This window comes from Nomascus leucogenys, chromosome X (assembly GCF_006542625.1).
Source record: "Nomascus leucogenys isolate Asia chromosome X, Asia_NLE_v1, whole genome shotgun sequence".
Lineage (NCBI taxonomy): Eukaryota > Metazoa > Chordata > Mammalia > Primates > Hylobatidae > Nomascus > Nomascus leucogenys.
The window spans coordinates 17,794,492-17,818,582 of record NC_044406.1 but is presented as its reverse complement, the minus strand read 5'-3'; the positions used below and the strand labels follow the sequence as shown (position 1 = coordinate 17,818,582).

Below are 24,091 nucleotides of genomic sequence, written 5' to 3'. Positions count from 1 at the left end.
ATTATGAGAATATACGAGAGAGTATGATCACAGATGAGAGAAAGTAGATTTTTCCATTATGTGTGTGTGTGGGCATGTGTGTATGTGGGCATGTGGCGAGGTGTGGGGTTCGGGGAGTGTGTGTGTGTGTATAAAAACATTAAAACAAATACAGGTTTGTTTGTTTGTTTTTTTATAGTTAAACCATAGGGAAGTGGGTAGAGGATACAGGCTGGTATGTTGTTTCACAGCTGTAGTCCCAACACTTTTGGAAGCTAAGGCAGGTGGATTGCTTGAGCCCAGGAGTTCGAGACCAGCCTGGGTGACACATCCAAACCCCATCTCTAAGAAAAATAAATTTAAAAAACTAGCCGGGCATGGTGGTGCACACCTGTAGTCCCAACTACTTGGGAGGCTGAAGTGGGAGGATCGCTTGAACCTGTGAGGTTGAGGCCGCATTGAGCTATGATCGCACCACTGCACTCGAGCCTGGGCAACAGTGAGACCCTGTCTCTAGGAAAATAAAATAGTAATATATTTTTAGAAGCACTTACACTGGCTTTCTTGATATTCCTCAACCATTACTGGATCCTGTGGCTTTCCAGATAAAACTCAGACTCTTTTACTAAGTGTTCAAGTCCCTCCCTATATAATCCTGCCCCCTCCCTTCCTCTTTCTCTTCAGCCCTCAATGCCAGTCAGGCTGTCCACTTACTAGCCCCTGAGCTGTCCCTGCGGGAGCTCCTGTCTACCCTTTCATTCCCATCCTTTTTCCTTTTGGGATTTCCTTCTTCCGATTATCCAAGTCCTAGCTTTTGCAAAGTTGTCTTTAACCACACCTTCATTCCTTCCACTGAGTGTCTCTAGGCTACCAATTGCCTGTATCATGCACAGAAGAACATCCCAAGAATGCCCATACATGACTTCTATATGTTTGTAGCTGCAGGAGCTGTGGAACAGTTACCCACTCCTGAACAAATGCCTGTTGATTATGACATAAAATGTGTTGTTTACTTAACTGGTAAATGTTCCTCCCAAATCAGGAAGTTCTCTAAATCCACCCTGGAATAGACCTGCCATTGGGGAAGACTTTGGAAACTCACGTGGCTAAGCTTTCTGTATATGTGCAGCCTCCTGCAGGTGGCTGTGGGTCAGACAAGACTCTCTTGAGTCTGCCCTGGCTCTCATTTCTGTGCCTGAATCCAAAGGCCGACTCCTGCTGTCTGCCACTATCCTCTCTGCATGACTTTGGGCTCATGTCTCCTCTGAAGTACGCTTAGCCTTTCTATGCAGTTGGATGTGATTTGCTGGCTTTCATATTCTCATACCGTCTTAGGAGAAGTCTCCTGTGGCTTCTCGTCGCACGCAGAGTCAAAGCTGACATCCCGAGGGTGGCCTAGAGGTCCTGCATGATTTGCCCATGAACTCTCCAACCTCCTCTTCCACTCCCATCCCGCTCACTCCACTGTAGCCATATTCGCCTCTTTGTTGGTCCCCGAACGTGCCAGGCACACCCCTGCCTCAGGGCCTTTGCACTTGCTGTTCCCTCTGCCTGGAACTCTTCCCCCAGGCATCCGTGTGGCTTCCTCCTTCCCCCACTTCAGCTTTCTGTTCAGAAGTCATCAGCGACGCCTACCCTGAACATCCTGTTGAACAACGCGACCCCCTGCCCTATCTTAATGCCCTTCCCTGCCTTATCTGTCTTCATAACACTTTTCAGCACCCCCCATGGTATGATTTTACTATTTAATCTATTGTGCATCTCTCTTCACTCACATGTAAGGCCCATGAGGGCAGGAACTTTGTGGTTCTCTGCTGTGTCTTCAGTATTAGTACTTTGCCTAGCACATACATGGTAGGTGCTTGATCAACACATATGACTAGAACTTCTCCCATTGGAAACCATCTTCCCAGTCTGTTCCTGTTGTCATTGCTCCAGGATGGCAAGAAACTAGTCATGTGCCTGCTCATGGCAGTTCTCTTGAGTCAAATGCTCAGTCACGTGGTTCTCATACTTTTCTTCCCTGGGTGGCTTGGTTGGTCGCCTGTGACATTCCTCAGGCCAACCAAATGGATTTTTTTTTTTTTTTGAGACAGGGTCTCATTCTGTCACCTAGGCTGGAGTGCAGTGGAGTGATTTTGGCTCACTGCAACCTCCGCCTCCCAGGTTCAACTGATTCTCCCACCTCAGCCTCCTGAGTTGCTGGGACTACAGGCGTGTACTACCATGCCCAGCTCATTTTTGTATTTTTAGTAGAGACAGGATTTCCCCATGTTGGCCAGGCTGGTCTCGAACTCCTGACCTCAAGTGATTGCCCCTGTACCTTGGCCTCCCAGAGTGCTGGGATTACAGGTGTAAACCACCACACCTGGCCCAAATGGATTTTCCTACTTAAAATTATTTTCTGCAGTTGTGATGTATTGATGTTATTGCCTATGGATTTTCCAAAACTGGAGTTTCAGATGTTCCTTCTCAGGCTTAGTTTTGTGCAAAGTGTAATGGTAGTGAAGGGAGGGGACCGAGTTAGTTTTTGTTTGTAAGTGCAACTTGGTGCTGCTTGAAATCCCAGTTAGTTTTTTTATTAGTCATGGTAAGCTAGCTTCTAAAACAAACAGCCCCCAAATCTCAGTATCTTAACATGATAAAAGTTTTTCTATGCCTTATGTCATATCCAGGTCGCAGAGGGTGGTGGTGGGGGGCATTCCATCTTGCAGTGGATGGGGAAAGAGGAAATAGAGGGTTCGGTGGAGTTTTTGAGTCAGGCCTGCAGGTGATGTACAGCGTTCCTGCTCACATCCCATTGGCCAAAACTCCACTGTATATCTCTCTAGCTGCAAGGGAGGCTGGGAAATGTAGTTCAGCTCTATGTTCAGGGAGAAAAGGAAGACTGATGAGTGCTGAAAGGTATCTGTCACAGTCTTGCCTCTCCCAACATTTTTGCAAGTCACTCAACTTAGGTGGGCTATTCCCTTGCTTGTTTTAGAGTTTGCCTATTATGTTGACAGAAGATGAAAAGCCACTCACAGTGTGTTTATTCTATGCTTATTATTTCTATCTGAAACTTAGATTATTTCAAATTTACATCGTTTAAACTGGATTAGAGATACAAACGAATTTTTATAATACATAAGAAAATGTTTCTGGTGTTCCAAGTTATACAAGGTGTATTGCTCTAACCCGTAAAAAAAATCACTACTGCAGGTAAAATAGCAGAAATGATCGACCATAGAATGAAACAAAAAAATCATTTGCTTAAAAAAACTCAAACTATTGACTTCTGTCTTTGATAACTTGCAGAAACAAATGCACGAATGGAATTTCACAGCCTCCTCCATAAAGGGAATAAGGTAAGAACATAGGAGGAAATGGAGTTACTGTTTTAATGCAAATGATGATAATGTTTTATACACTTTAATGTTTCCACTTACTCATAATATGGAATGTTCTTATTTTTAATGGAATGCAAAATGGACTCTCTTCTATTTTGTTGTCCTGCCTGAGCTAGTTATTAGTACTAGTGTACTTCTAGTAAGAACTTCTTGGGTTATTATAATAGAGTAGCTTTACTCATACTCAGCAGACTAAACTCACTTGTGCCATTTTTTTTAAAGAAGTGATCTGTAGGAAGAGAAGATGTATCTTTTTTGAGCCAAAGATGTTCAAGTGCTCAGTGACTCTGAGAACTGAAGCCAGGAGATGATTAGTGGCGACACTTGGGTTGGGGTCTTGTGGACAGAGTAATGGAGCTGGGAGATTTTTTTCAGGGAGGGCATGAGGTGGTGTATTCTGGGGAGAGGCGTAGCTCTTGCATTTTGGATCAGGAGTGGTGACCGTTTGAGCCTGAGCTGTGTGGCCTTACCCAAGCAGGGCTAAACATCTCAGCTGCACTTGTCACCCTGGCAGCTCATTCGAGGGTGAGACTGGCTGTGAAGTAGATGTGAGTTCTGATCTCCCTTTGCTGGGTGATGTTAAGAAAGTCACTCAGCTTCTCTAAGTCTCAGTTTCTTCACCATTTTCTTCAAATAAAGGGCTTGGACTAGAACATTCCTTTCTCTGATTCTGAGGCTACCTCAGCCACTGAATGAATCCCCAGTTACTTCCAGACATAGTGTGATCCTGTCCTGGAAACATCAGTATTGAAATTAGAATACCGTCAACATCACTTAAAAGGAGGGAAATAATTTAAGTACAAAGTAGTGCTTAAGGATGATACTGCCCAGGAAATAGGCAATTTGAAATACACTAAGCAAAGCATACACAAAGCAGCAGAAAAGGGAATAAAATATGGTCTCTGTCCTCAAGGAGTTTATAGTCTCATGAAAAGGAAAGGTAAGGTATTTGTGAAATAATTTATTGTATTACGAGAATTTCTAGACTCGGAAAATATCAGGACACATTATTTGTGGGCACACAAGGGAAATGGAAATAAACACGGCATTGTAGCTCAAGAAAGGCCTTTCTTTAAATGTTATCTGGTCCATCTCCACCCAGTGTCTGTACCTGACTCTACAGCTCATCCAACAAGCAACATTCAGCTTGCCTGAACACAGGTGGTGACAGAAAATCTGCTAGTAAAATATTTTATTTTTTTATTTGTTTATTTTATTTTATTTTTTTGAGACGGAGTCTTGCTCTGTCACCCAGGCTGGAGTACAGTGGCACGATCTCGGCTCACTGCAACCTCTGCCTCCTGGGCTCAAGCGATTCTCCCGCCTCAGCCTCCAGAGTAGCTGGGACTACAGGCATGTGGCACAATGTCTGGCTGATTTTTGTATTTTTTGTAGAGTCAGGGTTTTGCCATGTTGGTCAGGCTGGTCTCGAACTCCTGACCTCAAGTGATCCGCCCGCCTCAGCCTCCCAAAATGCTAGGATTACAGGCGTGAGCCACTGTGCCTGGTGAGGATTTTCAAAAATGTATTACTTAGTAATTAAGTTGTGTTAGAGCATGTAGTCAAGAACCTTCTGTTTGTGCCTCCTCATAGAGGTACCTCTAGGTGCCATTTCAGCCATCAGTGGGGATTTACAAAGGGCCTGAGGGCGTATCAGCCTCGCCCCACCCCTCCCCGGGACCTATGTGACCTGAAGAGTATACTTTGAGCGTTCCAGAGGCTCTCCAACTAACTGTGGTAGTTGCTTTACAGATTGATTTTCAAAACCTGCTCACTTATAATCTAGTTCTAATTCTTTTTGAATCTCCTCGGTACTCTTGGTGTTCCAACCCGGTATTTGTCATGCAATCTATAACATAAAGAATGGTCTAGGACAGTTTGGATCTCAGGAAGAGATAACTTAGAAAGGATGAGATAAAGTGGCTTCAGTTGTTTGAAGGGACAATTATAGAAGAGAATCTAGTATTCCTCTCCATAATATCTCTTGGCATGAGGGCCACTGCAGAGGCTTTGGCCCAGTGTGGGTGAAGAACTCTCTAACATCCAATCTACTAGCAGATTTCCTGTCACTGGCTATGTCCAGGCAAGCTGAATATTGCTTGTTGGATGAGCTGTAGAGTCAGGTACAGACACTAGGTGGAGATGGACCAGATAACAAACATTTAAAGGCCTTTCTTGAGCTACAATGCCATGTTTATTTCCATTTCCCTTGTGTGGCCACAAATACTGTGTCCTGATACTTTCCGAATCTAGAAATTCCCTTAATACCACAATAAATTATTTCACAAATACCTTGCCTTTCTTTTTCATGAGATTATAAGCCCCTTGAGGACAGAGAACCATATTTTATTCCCCTTTCTGTTGCCCATATGCTTTGCTTAGCACTGAATTATATTAAGAGTAAGTTCATATTAGGGTCAGTTGATAAATACAAACTCAAATATAAGCAAGATAAATGTCTTTGGTATTTAAATTTCACAGAGAAATAAAAGGCAGACTTGAGGGGTGTTTGTTAAAACATTAATGAATCTTTCAGAAATTGATAAAATAGAAAAGATTGTCTCGCAGATTTAGAATGGGTATCGTAACTTATGTATAAACATTATGCTTTGAAATTTTACAGCCTATCAAAGTTTGATGAACGGTGTTGTTTTCTTTATGTCCATGATAATTCTGATGACTTTCAAATCTACTTTTCCACTGAAGAGCAGTGCAGTAGGTGAGTTACAGCCAATTCAGGTATTTGCAGTGTAATTATGGCAAATCATTTTTAAAGGGCCTTTGTTCTGAAAGATATTTACTCGCTATTACTGTCTTTCTAGAAATGTTAACTTACATCTCAAAAAAGCTCTAAAATTTCTATAATTCACATAGCAGGTAATTCAGCCATTTAAAATACACAACTTGGCCAGGCGCAGGGGCTCACGCCTGTAATCTCAGCACTTTGGGAGGCTAAGGAGGGTGGATCACCTGAGGTTAGGAGTTTGAGACCAGCCTGACCAACATGGAGAAACCCTGTCTCTACTAAAAATACAAAATTAGCCGGGTATGGTGGCGCATGCCTGTAATCCCAGCTACTTGAGAGGCTGAGGCAGGAGAATCGCTTGAACCCGGGAAGTGGAGGTTGCAGTGAGCCGAGATTGTGCCATTGCACCCCAGCCTGGGGAACAAGAGCGAAACTCCACTTCAAAAAAATAAGTAACATAACATAACATTCAGCATTTTTTAGTATAGTCATAGTTTTCCAACCAACACCATAATCTAGTTTTAGAATATTTTCATCACCCCCACAAGAACCCCACTATCCATAGAGTCATTCCACATTCCCTCAACCTCGCCCCATCTTGGCCCCAGCCCTAGGTAACCATTAATCTTTGTGTCTCTATGGCTGTGTCTATTCTGGCCATTTCATATAAATGGAATCATACAGTATGTGGTCTCTCGTGACTGGCTTCTTTCACTTAGCATAATTTTTTTTTAAGGTTTATCCATGTGTAACACATATCAGTACTTCATTTCTTTTTGTGGCTGAATGATACTCTTTTGTATGGCTATACCACAGTTTTATCTGTTTGTCAGCCAATAGGCATTTGGATTGTTTGCACTTTTTGACAATTATGAATTGTGCTTCCCTGAACATTCACGTGCAAGTATTTGTGAGGACATGTTTTTATTTCTCTTGGAGTCAAATTGCTGGGTCTTATGGTAACTCTACATTTAACCTTTTGAGGAACTGCCAGACCATTTTCCCATTTTATATTCCCATTAGCAATGTATGTGGCTTCCAATTTCTCCACATCCTTGCCAACACTTGTTATTATCTGTCTTTTGAGTATTGTAATCCTAGTGGATGTGAGGTGGGATCTCATTGTGGTTTTGATTCGCACTTTCCTGATGACTAACGATACTGAGCATCATTTCATGTGCTTATTGGCCATTTATATACCTCTGGAGAAATGTCTATTCAAATTCTTTGTCCAATTAAAAAAATCAAACTTTTTATTTTTGAAAATATTTACAGCCATAGGAAAGTTTCAAAAAAACAATACAAAGAATTTCCATACACGTTTCACACAGCATTTCTCAGGGTTAACCCCTTCCCACATTGATTTTACATTCTCGCTCTGCATACGGTTATTTTTTCTGAACTGTTTAAAAGTAAGTTGCAGACAATGCTCCGTTACCTGTAAATACTTGAGTATATTTTGTAAAAACAAGGATACTCACTTATGTAATTACAGTACAGTTATCTAATGAGGAAATTAAGATAGATATAGTACTATAATCTACAACATTTATCCAAATTTTACTTAGTGTCCCAATGATGTCTTTTATAGCAAAACAAAAGGTTTTTCCTCTGGTTCACGTTCCAATCCAGGATCACATGTTGCATTGAGTTGTCAACGTCCGCATAGTCTCCTTTCACCTGGAAGAGTTCATCATCAGTCTTTGTCTTTTTTGACTTAATACTTTCCAAGAGTACAGACAGTTTATTTGGGGTAGTCCTTTGACTTGGATTTGTTTATCGTTTCCTCATGAGTACACTGATGTTATGTATTTGGCAGGAATATCACAGAAATGATGTTGTGTCCTTCTCGGTGCCTCATAACAAGGGACACAATATCTCTGTGTCATTATTGGTGATGTTAACTTGGATCATCTGGTGAAAGTGGTGTTTGCCAGCTATCTCCAAACTTTGCCCACTTGTAATTGGGTTATTTATCATTTTATTATTGATTTTAAGAGTGATATATACATATATATGTGATATATTTTTTTCTCCATGCAAGTTCTTTATCAGATATGATTTGCAAATGCTTTTTCCCATCCTGTAGGTTGTCTTTTCACTCTCTTGATGGTATCACTTGCAGCACAAAAGTTTTTAATTTGGATGAAGTACAACTTACCTATTTATTCCTTTTGTCATTTGTACTTTTGGCTCCTGTCTTAGAAGCTTTGTCTAACCTGAGGTGTTCTATGGTTTTTATGTTTTCTTCCAAGAGTTTTATAGTTTTAGCTTTTATGTTTAGGTTTTTGACCCATTTTGAATTCATTTTTGGATATGGTGTAAGGTAGGGGTTCCAACTTTATTCTTAACGTGGATATGTGGTTGTCCCAGCACCATTTGTTGAAAAGACCATTCTTTCCCTGATTGAATGGTCTTGGTACTCTTTTAGGAAATCAGTTAACCACAAATGTAGGAGTTTATTTCTGGACTCTCAATTCCATTCCATTGTTTTGTGTGTCTATTCTTAATGCAAGTGCCATGCTTTCTCTATTACTGTAGCTTTGTAGTAAGTTGTAAAATCAGGAAATGTGAGCCCTCCAACTTCATTCTTGTTTTTCAAGATTGTTTTGGTTATTGTGGATGCTTGCTTTTCCACGTAAATGTTAGGATCAGCTCATCAATTTCTGTAGAAAAATGGCAGCTAGGACTTTGACAGGGAATACGTTGGATATCTAGATCAATTCGGAGAGCGTTGCCATATTAACCATTCTGGCTTCCAATCCATGAACACAGGATGGATTTCTATTTACTTAGGTTTTCTTGAATTTCTTCCAACAATATTTTTGTAGTTTCAGTGTACAAATTTTGTACTTCTTTTATTAAATACATACCTAAGGATTTCATTATTTTGATACTGGAGTTTTTTAAATTTCACTTTTGTATGTTCACTGATAATGTATAGAAATACACTTGATTTGTAAATGTTGATTTTGTAACTTACAACCTTGCTGAACTCATGTATTAGTTCTAATGGGTTTTATTGAATTCCTTAGGGTTTTCTGTGTGCAATATCTTATCATCTGCAGATACAGTTTTAGTTTTTCCTTTCCAACCTAGATGCCTTTATTTTCCTTGCCTAATTATCCTAGCTAGACTCCCCAGCACAATGTGGAATAGAAGTAGTGAGAGTAGACGTCTTTATTTTGTTCCTGTTTTTAAGAAGAAAGAAGTTAGTCTTTCATCATTAAGTATGATGTTAGCAGCAGATTTTTCATAGATAACCTTTATCAGATTGAGGAAGTTCCCTTTATTCATAGTTTATTTGTATCATGTAATTTGAGAAAGTCTTAATTCATTGTGTCTCAGACAATCATTGTCACAACATATTTAAAGATTAGGGTAGGCTGAGTGTGGTGGCTGAGGCCTGTAATCCTAGCACTTTGGGAGGCTGAAGAAGGAGGATTGCTTGAGTGGGCAGTTCGAGACCAGCCTGGGCAACATGGTGAAACCCCGTCTCTGCAAAAAGTACAAAAAAAAAAAAAAATTAGCTCAGCATGGTGACATACACCTATAGTCCCAGCTACTCAGGAGGCAGAAGTGGGAGGATCACCTGAACCTGGGAGGTTGAGGCTGTGGCGAGCGGTGATCATGCCACTGCACTCCAGCCTGGGTGACAGAGCAGTACCCTGTCAAAAAAAAAAAAAAAAAAAAAACAGAATAGAATAAATAGCAGACTAGGGAATCATTGGGTCATAACCTTCAATTTATAGTAGAAAAAATGCTGCCAGATATAAATTGGTGTAAAAGTAATTGCAGTTTTTGCCATTAAAAACCTAGTATTAAGCAGAACATCCTTTTACTGCTACAAAATGTGCTCTTTTGACCCTCATTCAGTACTCAGTGCCTTTTTTCAATACATTTTAATAATTTTTTTATTGACGTGTAACATACAAACAAGTTTGTAATGTGCACTTAAGTGTACAGCTTGACATTCTTGTACCTGCCTCCCAGATCAGTACCCCAGAAGTTGCTTTGTGCCCCTTCACAGTCATTAAACTCCCTCCAGTGATAACTATTTTGATTTTTACGACCAATGGCTAGTTTCACCTGTTCTTGACGTACAAATAAACAGAATCATGTAGTTTGTACCCTTGTTTCTCACCTCTTCCCCTTAAAATAATATTCATAGCTGGGCACGGTGGCCCACACCTGTAATCCCAGCACTTTGGGAGGCCAAGGCAGGAGGATTGCTTGATCCCGGGAGTTCAAGACCAGCCTGGGCAACATAGGGAGACCCTCGTCTCTACAAAAAATAAAAAAATTACCTGGGCGTGGTGGTGTGCACCTCTAGTCCCAGCTACTTGGGAGGATGAGGTGGGAGGATTACTTGAGCCTGTGAGGTCGAGACTGCAGTGAACCATGATCACGCCACTGCACTCCAGGCTAGGTGACAGAGTGATATGATACCCCATCTCAAAAACAAGAAACAAAATGAGATCCAACTGTGAAGTGTGTATCAGTTCGTTCTTTCTCTGTGTAGCATTCCGTTGTGTTCCAATTTATCTGTTCTATTAATGAAGACTTGGATTATTTCTGTTTGGGGGCTATTATGAAGAAAATGACTATGTACATTCTTATATATGCCTTTTGGTGAACATATATGTTGATTTCTATTGAGTATATATCTAGGAGTGGATTACTGAATTATAGGGCAGGTTTATCTTCAGCTTTGGTTGTTGATACTGCCAAGAGTTTTCCAAAGTGGTCATGTCAATTTACACTCCCACTAGCAATGTATGAGAGTCCCAGTTGTTCTGTATTGTGAAGAACAGTTGATATCATCTATTATTTTTTTCTGTTGAGACAGAGTCTTGCTCTATTGCCCAGCTGGAGTGCAGTGGCGCAGTCTTGGCTCACTGCAACCTCTGCCTCCCGGGCTCAAACAATCTTCCTACCTCAGCCTCCCTAGTAGCTGGGACTACAGGTGTGTGCCACCACACCTGGCTAATTAAAAAAAAAAAAATTATAGAAACGGGGTTTCAGCCACGTTGCCCAGGTTGGTCTCGAACTCCTGGCCTCAAGCAATCTTCCCGCTTCAGTCTCCCAAAGTGCTGAGATTACAGGCGTGAGCCACCGCACCTGGCTGATACTGTCTTTTAAATCTTAGTTGTTCTGTGAGTGCATACCATATGTCTCTTAAGAAGCCTGACTATTGGGTTATCCAGCTTTCAAAGATTAGAAGAAAAGGTAAGTTGGGTTAGTTAGAAAAAAGAGCATTTTAACGGTTTATGGGAACTATCCTGAAATGTACAGTATTCCTCCTTGACATCTTAAGAGAGAATTGTGAGTAAAAATGTTCCAATGAGTCAAGATGACTTGTATCCAAATAAACAACTACACAAGTCTAGGAAGTGGCCCACGTGGCCCAGCAGAATTTGTGAGAAAGATTTATGGGTCAATATTAAGCTTGTTCTGTGTCAACAGAATGATGTGGCCGCCTTATGCGTTTCCTCCTCACCATTCCCCTTATACAACACCCTGTATCTTACTGAGAACTAGATTGTCTATACTTTGAGAGGGGATAGTCCCACTATCCTTAGCATTGATTAGATCCCCTCTGAACACTGGTCTTGGGGCCAGACTTCAAGAATAATACAAGAGGCTGGGTGCGGGGGCTCATGCCTCCCAACACTTTGGGAGGCCAAGGTGGGAGGATCATTTGAGTCCAGGAGTTCGAGACCAACCTAGGCAACATAGTGAGACCCCGTCTACAAAAAATACAAAAATTAGCCGGGCTTGGTGATGGGTGCCTGTAGTCTCAGCTGCTTGAGAGGCTGAGGTGGGAAGATTGCTTGAGCTCAGGAGGCTGGCTGAGGCTGCAGTGAGCCGTGATCACATCACTGCACTCCAGCCTGGGCGACAGAGCGAGACCCTGTCTTTAAAACAAAACAAAACAGAACCAAAAAAAAGAGTAACACAGGGACGTCATCTGAAGAATTACCTGCTAGTTAGAGTAACTCACACATCCTGGGGAAAACAGTGATGGGACAGAAAGGAAAGACTTATAGGGACATGGTAAAATTATGTGCATTTCTAATGGAGTGTTAAGTAGAAAAATGGTTAATTCTAAGCAAACTGTGGATGGGACTCACATAAAAGAAGTCTTTGGTTCAATAAAAGGGAAACATTTCTCATTAAGATCTTCCAAGAATGAGCTGTCTTTGGGAGGTAATGAGTTCTCTGTCGCTGGAGGTACTCACACATCAACTGGTCAACCAGTTGGTGGAGATACTGTATAGAGGGTATTCAGGTATCACATTGGTAGTTGCCCTAGATTTGATAACCGCTAAAGTACCATGTCAAATCAAGGAGGGGATCGATTGTTCCATGACTTGTAAAAGTTTGGTTTATATTTAAGTACAGTTTAATAAAGCTAAGTTAAAAACAAGGAATGAGAGCAATTCTGAGTTGGCAACGTATTTGTGACATTTGCTGTTCCAGATTTTTCTCTCTGGTCAAAGAGATGATAACCAGTACAGCAGGCAGTACAGTGGAGCTGGAGGGAGAGACTGATGGAGACACCTTGGAGGTGAGTCATGGATGTCCTAGAATATGGAAAACATTGACTGTGTGTTCGATGCTTCAAGAAAATGTCCCATCTTTCTATGAAAAATGCTCTGTTGAGTATGTTTTATGAACCTGCCAGCCGTCACTGCATGGTTCCCAGAGATAATGTTTAATGTGTCTCCAGAGAAGAATCTCATTACTTTGGGATTCTCTCAGTTAGAATGCTTAAGAAAAATCTGGCCATGGACTAGACTAAAATTTCCTTTTGTGTACAACCTATGAAAGTTTTCTCTAAGCTAATTAGTAATGTCTGTGAGACTACAAGAGAATTAGTTGGCCAACTGAGAGCAGACTTTTTATGCTTAAAATGACTTTAGTTGTAGCTATGTGCATATAGTATATTAAGTATAACAACTTTAAAATGATTTTAAAAAGTAGGCTCATCATAAGCTCTTTTGAACAGCACAGTTATAGTCCACAGTTACTAAACCATTGTACGTGTGTTTAAATCTTGCCCAGTTATTCAGATTTGCCACTCACTCAGGTTCTTCCAGTGATTACAATTTAATGAGATTTTACTGTACTTTCAGGTTAGACTGAAAGGAATTCCTTAAGGTTTCTTTCAGAAAATATCAAAGGGATTCATTTTAATAATTGAGTTAACTACTAGAATTCTTAGGTCAGGACCAGAGTTTGCTGTGGAAATGAACTGAGCAATGGTGCTTTGAGGGCAGCAGGTGTGGGAAACGGAGGGAGGTGTGAGGTAAAAGTCTTCAATGGAGCAGGCTGATTGCTAGTTACATCAGACACTGATGGAGATCCTTTAAGAACCGTGTTGTTTGCTTTTTTGTTTTTTTTTTTTTTTGGAAACAGAGTCTCTGTTGCCGAGGCTGGAGTGGAGTGCAGTGGCGCAATCTCGCCTCACTGCAACCTCCGCCTCCTGGGTTCAAGCGATTCTCCTGCCTCAGCCTCCCGTGTAGCTGGGACTACAGGCACCCGCCACCACGCCTGGCTAATTTTTGTATTTTATTTATTTAGAGATGGAGTCTTCCTCTGTTGCCCAGGCTGGAGTGCAGTGGCATGATCTTGGCTCACTGCAACCTCCATCTACTGGGTTTAAGCGATTCTCCTGCCTCAGCCTCCTGAGTAGCTGGGACCACAGGCACGTGCCACCACGCCTGGCTAATTTTTTGTATTTTTAGTAGAAACAGGGTTTCACCATGTGTTGGCCAGGCTGGTCTCGAACTCCTGACCTCAGGTGATCTACTCGCCTCGGCCTCCCAAAGTGCTGGGATTACAGGCATGAGCCACCACGCCTGGCCTAATTTTTGTATTTTTAGTAGAGACGGAGTTTCGCCATGTTGGCCAGGCTGGTCTCAAACTCCTGACCTCAGGTGGTCCTCCTGTCTCAGCCTTCCAAAGTGCTAGGATTACAGGCATGAGCCACCGTGTCCAGCCAACCCTTTAGTAATCTTAATTGTCATGAGCATCCCTAGAAGTAGATGGGAAAGGACACCCACATACCCCCCGACTATTCCGTGTATAAGCTGCACCTCTGTAAGTAGAAGCGGTGGAGCATGCAAAATAACAAAGGATTGATTGCTGCCTCTCTGCTTTAAATAAGTGTTGCTCAGCCTGCAGTCACATTTGTTTTAATCATCGAGAAGAATCAAATGCATCTGTATGTGACAGCTTTTGATGGGAAGATGGGGGAACAGAATAGTAATGCTAATTGTAAATCAAGTTTTCGTACTAGGTGTTTACTACTAGATCCGTATGCCTGAAAGAGTGGGGAAGCCCCAGCATATTTACTTTTTGTATTAAGATAGTGTTAATTATATTGACCTTCAATTCCTTTCTGGGTTATTGAAAGATATTTGTTTCCTGACCACTTGATAAGGGATTATGCAGGAAGACACCTAGTCGGGTTATTCAACATGCTTAGAAGCAGTTTTAAATTGCAGCATTCAAATGGGGAGGAATTTCCAAAAGGGGAGCCAGTTATATGCGAACCATATTTTTAATTTTCTTGGATTCCATTTCATAAAGTCATACTATGAACATGTGAACAATGGAGAATTCTACCCCCTTGAACGTCATTTAATGAAAAGGGCCTAAGCCGAGCACTGTGACTTGCCTGGCACTCAAATAATGTTATTTATATTTTTTTTAGTTGCTAGACAACTCTGGGGCCCTTAGAGGGTTTCTCCACTACAAGTTGTGTGCTTTTTTGTCCTTTTGTTTTTCCTTCTTCAGTATGAGTATGACCATGATGCAAATGGTGAGAGAGTTGTCTTGGGGAAAGGCACGTATGGGATTGTGTATGCTGGCCGAGATCTGAGCAATCAAGTGCGAATAGCCATCAAAGAAATCCCGGAGAGAGATAGCAGGCAAGTCCAGGCGGGCCTTCTGCGTTTCTCCACACCCCAGATCCCATACCCACCGCTGATGGTGTGGAGGAGTTAAGGACGAAAGCATTATGTTATCACAAAACCTGTCATTCTCTTGTAATAGGGGTGATCTTTTTTTTTTTTTTTTTTTTGAAACGGAGTCTCGCTCTATTGCCCAGGCCGGAGTGCAGTGGCATGATCTTGGCTCACTGCAACCTCCGCCTCCCAGGTTTAAGCAATTCTCGTGGCTCAACCTGTAGCTGGGATTACACCACGCCCAGCTGATTTTTTTGTATTTTTAGTAGAGACAGGGTTTCACCATGTTGGTCAGGTTGGTCTTGAACTCCTGACCTCAAGTGATCTGCCTGCCTTGGCCTACCAAAGTGCTGGGATTACAGGCGTGAGCCACCGCGCCCGGCTAGGGTGATCTGCTTTTGTTTTGTGTATTATAGATTGAGAAAATGGAAGAACTTCAGAGGCATGTGGATTGCAGAGGATCATATTTTAAAAGAAAACTTTTGTTGTGTTTCCACCCATCAGCTAGGTCTAAAGTTTTACATTTTTTGTGTAGTTGTTTGCAAATATATATACATCTTTGAGATGAAGTCTCACTCTGTCACTCAGGCAGGAGTGCAGTGGCAGATCTCGGCTCACTGCGGTCTCCACCTCCTGGGCTCAAGTGATCTTCCCATCTCAGCCACCTGAGGAGCTGGGACTACAGACACACGTCACCATGCCTGTCTAATTGTTGAGTGCAAATATAATTTTTAAATGTGACCGGGTTATTTTAAATTTACATTGTAGCAGTTGAAAATGGCTATGATTTGTTCAGATGCATCATTGTGGAAAATTACACACAGTTAAAAAAAAATCAGATTTTTGCAATACAGAATTTTTTTTTAACATCCTACCCTTCACCCTCACACATGGATTTTGGACTGTTTTTCTACCATTAGTACTGCTTATTCATTTCTTTGACTTTTTTTAGTTTTAAGAAATGTTTGTTTCTAGCCGGGCATTGTAGCTCAAGCCTGTAATCCCAGCACTTTGGGAGGCTGAGGCGGGCAGCTCACTTGAGGTCAAGAGTTCGAGACCAGCCTGGGCAACATGGTGAAACCCTATCTCTATTAAAAATACAAAACTTAGGTGGGTGGCGCACGCCTGTAATCCCAGCTACTCAGGAGGCTGAGGCACGAGAATCGCTTGAACCCCGGGAGGCAGAGGCTGCAGTGAGCCGAGATTGTGCCACTGCACTCCAGCCTGGGTGACAGAGTGAGACCCTGTCTCAAAAAAAAAAAAAAAAAAAGTTTAAATTTATACCCCCACAGAACGAGCATTGCAATGTTGACTGCAAAGTGTTTCTGTAGAGAAGCTACATACACAGTTGGAATTAATCATCCTGGGGTCCACAGGTGTGTCAGACGACAGCTGTAGGATTGCCTTCAGTGTCGAGTGCTGAAGAATATGTGTAAACACCCATGTATCTGGGTGATTGCTGATATACTGGGGATGAGTTTCAAGGGATTTCTGCCAGCAGTAAGACCCTTCATTCATCCATTCATGTATTTGTTGATTTTCAGTGGGATAGCATGTTATGATACGTGACTTATGAGACAGGACCTGAAATGAACTATTTCCATTTCTTCATTTCACCAATAAGAAAATCAAGACTGAGGAAGATTAAATGACTTTCCCAAGGATGCTTAGAAACAAGACTAGGATCCGAGTCTCTTGAGTTCCTCTTCCAGCATCCAGTCTCTTTTCTCATGATGGATAAGGTGTTGCAGTTGGATATATTTGGGGAAATTTCTGGCATGTCCCATCTCCTTCATTTGGTAGCAATAGCTGTTCTGGCTTTTTGTTGCTGATCAGTAGTTCCTGGGATTTTAAGAGCTAGAAGGGACCTTTAGAGACTGTTTTGTTCAACTCCCTGAATCTATGGGCTGAACTCACGATGACAGCTACTTTCTCTATGTCCGACTCTGGGCTGGCACTGGGGACTGAAAGGTGATTAGGATAGTGTCTTTTTCCCAGCATTCTGCTGGTTTGGTGGGAAATGCAGATGCTTTGCCTGTGAGTGAAAGTGCCAAGCACCGTGATAGAGGAGTACACAGAGTGTTTTTAGAACACAGAAGAGGAATGAATTACTCTCCTTAGTGAGTTGTGGCAAGTTTGAAAAAAATCAACTTTGAGCTGGACTTTGAGGGATGAGTAATAATTTGTTGAGCGGAAAAGGAGGCCTATGCTAATGGAAGAACAGAGCTGTTAAAACACAAAGTATATACTCAGAGAACAACAGATTGTCTGATAGGACTTGCACGTAGGATGCAGGGCAGTGAAATGCTCTTGAAATTAGGCCAAAACAAACTTTTTTTAAGGCTTAGCCTGAACTGATCTTTGAAAGTCCTTGTATGTGACATTAAATAGCATGGTCTCTATGTGGAATTTATGTGGGGAAGGGATGTGGTGAAGTGTGTGTTTTAAGAAGAGGTAGTATAATGGCCAAGGTTGGGGAATGGATTAAAATGGGGCTGGGTGGCCCATTAGGTGGCTGCTGTTGTGGTCTGGGGCGACTCTGTAGAATAAGACAAGAGGGCAGCTGAGGGCAGAACCTTCCAGAACACCACTCTTCATGGGAGGCAGAGGAAGAGGGGCTGTTGAGAGAGGTAAAGAATGGTTGGTGGGTTCAGGCCCGAACGATAACAGTAGTAACAATAGCAGTCATTCATTGAATACTCACCACACACCAGCTACTCCACTAAGTGCTTAAGGAAATGGACATGCCTTGGCCCTTGGCAGCCCTGCATGGCTGTCGGCTTATCCTCTGTTGTACAGATGGGAAGTTGAGTAGTTTCATGGAAGCCAGAGGAGAGAAAGTTTCCAGAAAGAAGGGATGGGCAGCAGTGGGGCAGGTCCTGGTGAGAGGTGAGGTGTGGGTCTAGAGTCCCTGGGATTTGGCAGGTGACCCTGGCTCTGTTTTTCCCAATAGGTATTCCCAGCCTCTGCACGAGGAGATAGCCCTGCACAAGTACCTTAAGCACCGCAATATCGTTCAGTACCTGGGCTCTGTTTCAGAGAACGGCTACATTAAGATATTTATGGAGCAGGTGCCTGGAGGTGAGTAGTCGCTGTCTTCTGGTCTCACATTCTGAAAATCACTACGACATGGATGTCATTTGTTGTCCTGCCATTTACAAAATGACAGACCCCTAAGCCAGGCCTGTAGGGTACCTGTAGTCCCAGTTACTTGGGAGGCCGAGGTGGGAAGATCACTTGAGCCCATGAGGTCAAGGCTGCAGGGAGCCATGATCACAGCACTGCACTCCAGCCTGGGTGACAGAGCAAAAGCCCATCACTCTTAAAAAAAAAAAAAAAAAAAAAAAAAAAAAAAAAGCAGCAGACCTTTTAGATGTTGGAAAGTTGGATATTTTCCAATGTCATATAAGCAGTCTATTTCTGGTTTGTCGATGCAGTTTGTTCAACCCACAAATATTCATTGACTGTCTATGGAGAAAACATAGTCTTTGGCCTTAAGGCCTTCACAGTCTAGGAGTTTAAAGATGGGTTTGGACAAGGGTGCAGAAGAGGGAATATAGGTGTTAAAAGTGACGATGCAAAATAGCATTTTGATAATGAAATCAAGCATCAGTGTTTTATCCACAAAAATCCCTGAATGCAAGAGATAGGGCACAGGAGGGGAGTTCCTGGGATCTGGAGCCAGACCATCTAGTTTGAGTCAGTTCCTCCATCCACAAGCTGTGTGACTTCAGGCAAATTGTTTTACCTCTCTGTGCCCTCAGTTTTCTGATTGAATAAATGAACTGTAAAATTGGAGTAATAATGACTCTGATAATTGGAGTAATAATTATTGGAGTAACAATAACGCTGTCTCAGGGGGCTGTTGGGTGGATTCTGTCTGGCAGAGAAGAAGAGCTCAGTAAGTGCTCATTGAAATAATGAATCAAACTCTTTAATTAAATAATAGTTATCTGAATACAGATGTTAAAATTTCAGTTAGAAATCTTTCATTCATTCAACCAACAGTTATTAAGAGTCTACTATTACAGGAAGAGTCTTAAGTATATTTATTAAGAGCCAGGCAGTCAGCCAGGCACAGTGGCTCGCGCCTGTAATCCCAGCACTTTGGGAGGCCAAGGCAGGTGGATCACTTGAGGCCAGGAGTTCGAGACCAGCCTGGCCAACATGGAGAAACCCCTTCTCTACTAAAAATACAAATAATTAGCCAGGTGTGGTGGCGTGTGCCTGTAGTCCCAGCTACTCCGGAGGCTGAGGCACAAGAATCACTTGAACCCAGGAGGCGGAGGTTGCAGTGAGCCAAGATCATACCACTCCACTCCATCCTGGGTGACACAATGAGACTCCATCTTCAAAAAAAAAAAAAAGAAAGAAAAAGAAAAGAGCCAGGTGGTGGGCTAGATTTTCACGGTTATGTTAGAATAAGTGAAGTAGTTTGTTTTCCCCTTAAGTTGGTCATAGTCTATCAGAAAACTCGTCCATTGCTGCTTTATCTTTTTTTTTCTTTTTTTTTTTTTTTTGCGATGGAGTCTGTCTGTCGCCTAGGCTGGAGTGCAGTGGTACGATATTGGCTCACTGATGGCAATCTCTGCCTCCCGGGTTCAAGCAATTCTCTCTGCCTCAGCCTCTCAAGTAGCTAGGATTACAAGTGCACACCACCACGCCTGGCTAATTTTTGTATTTTAGTAGAGATGGGGTTTTGCCATGTTGACCAGGCTGGTCTTGAACTCCTGACCTCAGGTCATCTGCCCGCCTCGGCCTCCCAAAGTGCTGGGATTACAGGCGTGAGCCACCGCGCCCGGCCCATTACTCTTCACGTTAGTTGATAACCCCATCCCCGGCGTTAGGTTTTAGGGTATCGACAGAATTAGAGACAGATGTGTTCATCCCCCTTTACAGATGGGGAAACCAAGGTAGATCAAGGTCCCATAACACTGTGTAAGTGGGAATCTGAGACCAGCCGATGTCTGAGGGCCCGTTCCTGCCAGTGGACAGGATGTCCTGCAGCTCACATGATGTCCTTCGAGACGTGGTCACAGCATCCTGAAGGGAGCTTTTCTTTTGGCCCAAATGTTCAGTGTTTAATAGCGTAATTGGGGGAAGTGGTTGTTGATCAAGACAGTCCTGCCCTGTGACTTGCCACTGTGGCTTTCTCACATTGAGGACAGAGAGACCCAACTTCCTCCAGTCCTAGTCCTTGTCACCCTAAAGGGCCCCTCATTCTGGACCCGTCCACCTCTGATTACAGACAAGGTATAAAACGTGGCTTTGACCCAAGCAGAATGGCTGAGACAGACCTGCTGTAAACAACTGTCATAGGACCTGAGTTATCTACGCCAGCAGGCCATGCCCCTCAAGTTGAGAGAGCATTATTTCGCTCTCCTCCTAACTTCATGTAGCTGAACAGAGCTAAACCCACAATTGGCCCCACTGAATTTCAGGAGGCACAAGGGGTTCATGTTCACCCTCCGCCTCCGGTCAGGTTCATGTGCTGAATCGCTTCCAGTCCATTCCCTGGCTGTAGCTATAGAGGGGAGGAAACATGTTGCATTTAGCCCAGATCAGTGGTGTTGGTGTAAGCGCTTAGGTTAGGTTAGAAACCTCACCTCACTTTATTTCTCTGAACTCTCATTGAAACTTTCTCTTCCTGATAAGTTTTTTGCTGTGACTGTCTCTAGGAAGCCTTTCTGCTCTTCTGCGATCCAAATGGGGGCCGATGAAGGAACCAACAATCAAGTTTTACACCAAACAGATCCTGGAGGGCCTTAAGTATCTCCATGAAAACCAGATCGTGCACAGAGACATAAAGGTATTTGCTTTTTTAAGCTGACGAGGTTGCCTTTGCTCGTATCAGATCAGGAGAGCTGTCGGTGGTGTCTGCTGAGTGACTGGCTGACAGAGGGGTATGATTTAGCACAGCCATCCCCAAAATGCAAAGTCTAGTTTTCCTAGAGACTTGTGACGATTTCTCAAGGTCCAGATCTGTTTCGTACGAGTTCGTTTCAGCCTGTCTTTTAAGCACTTGATGTTGTTCTTTTCCGAAGGGCGATAATGTTCTGGTGAACACCTACAGCGGAGTGGTGAAAATCTCCGATTTTGGGGCCTCGAAACGTCTTGCGGGTGTGAACCCCTGCACAGAGACTTTTGCTGGTAAGCGGACCAAAGCTTGGCACAGGGTGCCCATCCTAGAGTTACGCTTTCTGCACAAGCTGCTGTTGTTCAACCGTTACTTAGTGAGCACCTTCTTGGAGCAGAGTGAGCAATTGCTACTTGAAGTAGACAGCGGATTGTCCCCAGCTTCAAGTTGTTTTAACTTTGTCATAGTGACGCACCTAGCCAGCTACCTGTGGCAACAAGACTGCCCTACTTTGTTCTTTGTCATCCAAAAGTTGGGTAGATGGAGTGCTCTGCTGAGGTTCTGAGGTTTTCTTTTTTTTTTTTTTTTCTTTTTTTTGAGACGGGGTCTCACTCTGTCGCCCAGGCTGGAGTGCGGTGGCAGGATCTTGGCTCACTGCTACCTCCACCTCCTGGGTTCAAATGATTCTCGTCTCTCAGCCTCCCAAGTAGCTGGGATTATAGGCGCGCCCCCTACCACACCTGACTCATTTTTGTATTTTCAGTAGAGACAAGGTTTCACCATGTTGACCAGGCTGGTCTGGAACTCCTGACCTCAAGTGATTCGCCCACCTCACCCTCCCAAAGTGCTGGGATAGATTACAGGTGTGAGAGCCACCGTGCCTGGCCTCTGCTGAGGCTTTCTGAAGGTCACTCAACCAATCAGCAAGATGGCAGCACATCTCTTTAAAGTTAATAGCACATTATTTGAAATCGTGGATAAAGCTGAATAACAATATTCCTCAGACAACTGATTAAGACATTTTATTGGTCTGTCATAAAAATAGCCTGTTACCATAGTGGATTCTGGTACCTTGTGTTTTGATATGATTGTGTTTCCAAGAGAGGCTAATTCTTCCTGGGGAATATGGTATTCTAAGTGATTTTGAGGAATTGGATTTTCTTGTCCATGTGTCAGTGATAGAATAACTTGAGCACTGAGAGGGACTGGGTTCAAAGGGTGGTATACAATTACCAGCTAGTTTCACAGTTGTAAGATCAATAAGTAGAATGATGGTCAAAAGGTACCTGTGGCTATTGGAAATTCCTGCTTAAACCTGACTAATAACAAGAACTTTGATCCTTGGAAAGAAGTACTGATTTTTGAATAAGTAAAGGTTTATAGTCCCCCAAGGAGTAACGTAAAGATCACAAAGATCTTGCTTGATAGAATTATGAAACAGCTGGGGCCTGGCATAGTGGCTGACACCTGTAATCCCAGCACTTTAAAAGGCCAAGATGGGAGGATCACTTGAGGCCAGCAGTGCAAGACCAGCCTGGTCAACATAGTGAGACCCCATTTCTTAAAAAAAAAAAAAAGAAAAAGAAAAAAGAAACAGCTTTCATAGGCTGGGCACTTTGGGAGATTGAAGCAGGAGTATCTTACTTGAGCTCAGGAGTTCAAGACCAGCCTGGGCAACATAGGGAGAATCCCATCTCTACAAAAAATAAATAATTATTACATATTATATTTATATATTATATGTTATATATAATATAATACATAATGATTATATATAATATATATGTATATAATAATATTATATAGTAATTATAGTAATTATTAGCTGGGTGTGGTGGTGTGCGCCTATGGTCCCAGCTACTAGTGAGGCTGAGGTGGGAGGATCGCTTCAGCCCAGGAGGTTGAGGCTGCAGTGAGCTGTGATTGTGTCACTGCACTCCAGCCTGGGTGGCAGAGCGAGACTCTGTCTCAAAAAAAAAAAAAAAAAAAAAAAGAAAAAGAAAAAATTAGCTCTTAAAATAATATAGCTCTCAAATAGGCTATAAAAGACAGGTGACTGTTCTCTATCTCTGCAGTCACCAAAGCTGTAAAGTGGACAGCTTGGGTCTTATTTTTGGTAAATAATGTCTCAGCTTTGAAAGACTTTTTGTCAATGAGAGAGTTGTTGCGTGTCAGCCACTGGACACCCACAATGGAGACACATTCACCATCTAAAGAGAATTTTAATACATCACAAAATGACTTCTCACTTGTAACACAAGGGGAGGTACGTGTGCCTGAAAATGGGAACATACTATAGCAGGGACACTATCAGAATCTCTCGAAGAAAGAGTGCATTGAATTTTCATTCATTGTTTCTGGTATAAATATACGTATACGTCTGTCAATATGTGTATATGAATATGTGTGTATGACTAGCACTTTATTTTCTTTTAGCATTTTACTACCCTAATTGAAAATGACTTGTATCCTCCTCTTTGGAAGCCACCAATTAGCTTGGCAATACGTAGCAAGAGGGGCTCTTATATGACAAGGAGTTATTTGAAGACATAAAACCCCCAACAATTTATCTCATAATTAGCATCCCTGAGGAGGAAACAAACTCACAAAGAACACACATGTATAATTCATCCTTGCATATCAGATTTCCCAAGTAATTGGCTTGGGGAGGCACGGATTTTGCATTGCAAAAGAATGCAGGGGTGTTTGGGGGATAATAAAGAAGGGGGTCTCATTTTGGTTAGGAAATTCCCCCGCATATAATTGCTCTTTGCAAAACAGAGCAGTTCTGTAAGGAAATCTCAGCTGGTTGGTGCAGAACTCTGGGTGGTGGTTGCTCAGCCTGGCAGGAGAGCCAGAGGGTTTCAGGTAACTTCCTGGTCTGGAGCCCTCCCTCCCTGTGTTCCTCTGAAGGGTTTGCCCACACATAGGAACCTGCGAGAACAGGAGGAAGGGCTGTTAGAGCCAGGGTCAGCCCCGCCTTTTTTTTTTTTTTTTTTTTTTTTTAAAGCAGCCTTATCGAAGTATAGCTGACATATCATCAAAGCACCTATTAGAAGTACACAATTATTTGGTTTTCAGTAAATTTACTGAGTTGCTCAGCCATCACCACGATCCGGTGTCTGAACCTAGCAGACCCCGTGCC

At 42.5% G+C, this 24,091-nt stretch overlaps 1 protein-coding gene across 1 annotated transcript in view; it reads left to right on the top strand.

The window, feature by feature from the left end:
• MAP3K15 (mitogen-activated protein kinase kinase kinase 15) overlaps positions 1–24,091 on the top strand; it is a 203,522-nt gene that overhangs the window by 149,698 nt on the left and 29,733 nt on the right. The window contains exons 12-18 of the mRNA XM_030807584.1: positions 3,277–3,326; positions 5,992–6,087; positions 12,598–12,685; positions 14,920–15,053; positions 18,043–18,170; positions 20,768–20,898; positions 21,134–21,239. Of these exons, the coding sequence (XP_030663444.1) occupies positions 3,277–3,326; positions 5,992–6,087; positions 12,598–12,685; positions 14,920–15,053; positions 18,043–18,170; positions 20,768–20,898; positions 21,134–21,239 (733 nt within the window). The remainder of the gene's footprint in view (positions 1–3,276; positions 3,327–5,991; positions 6,088–12,597; positions 12,686–14,919; positions 15,054–18,042; positions 18,171–20,767; positions 20,899–21,133; positions 21,240–24,091) is intronic.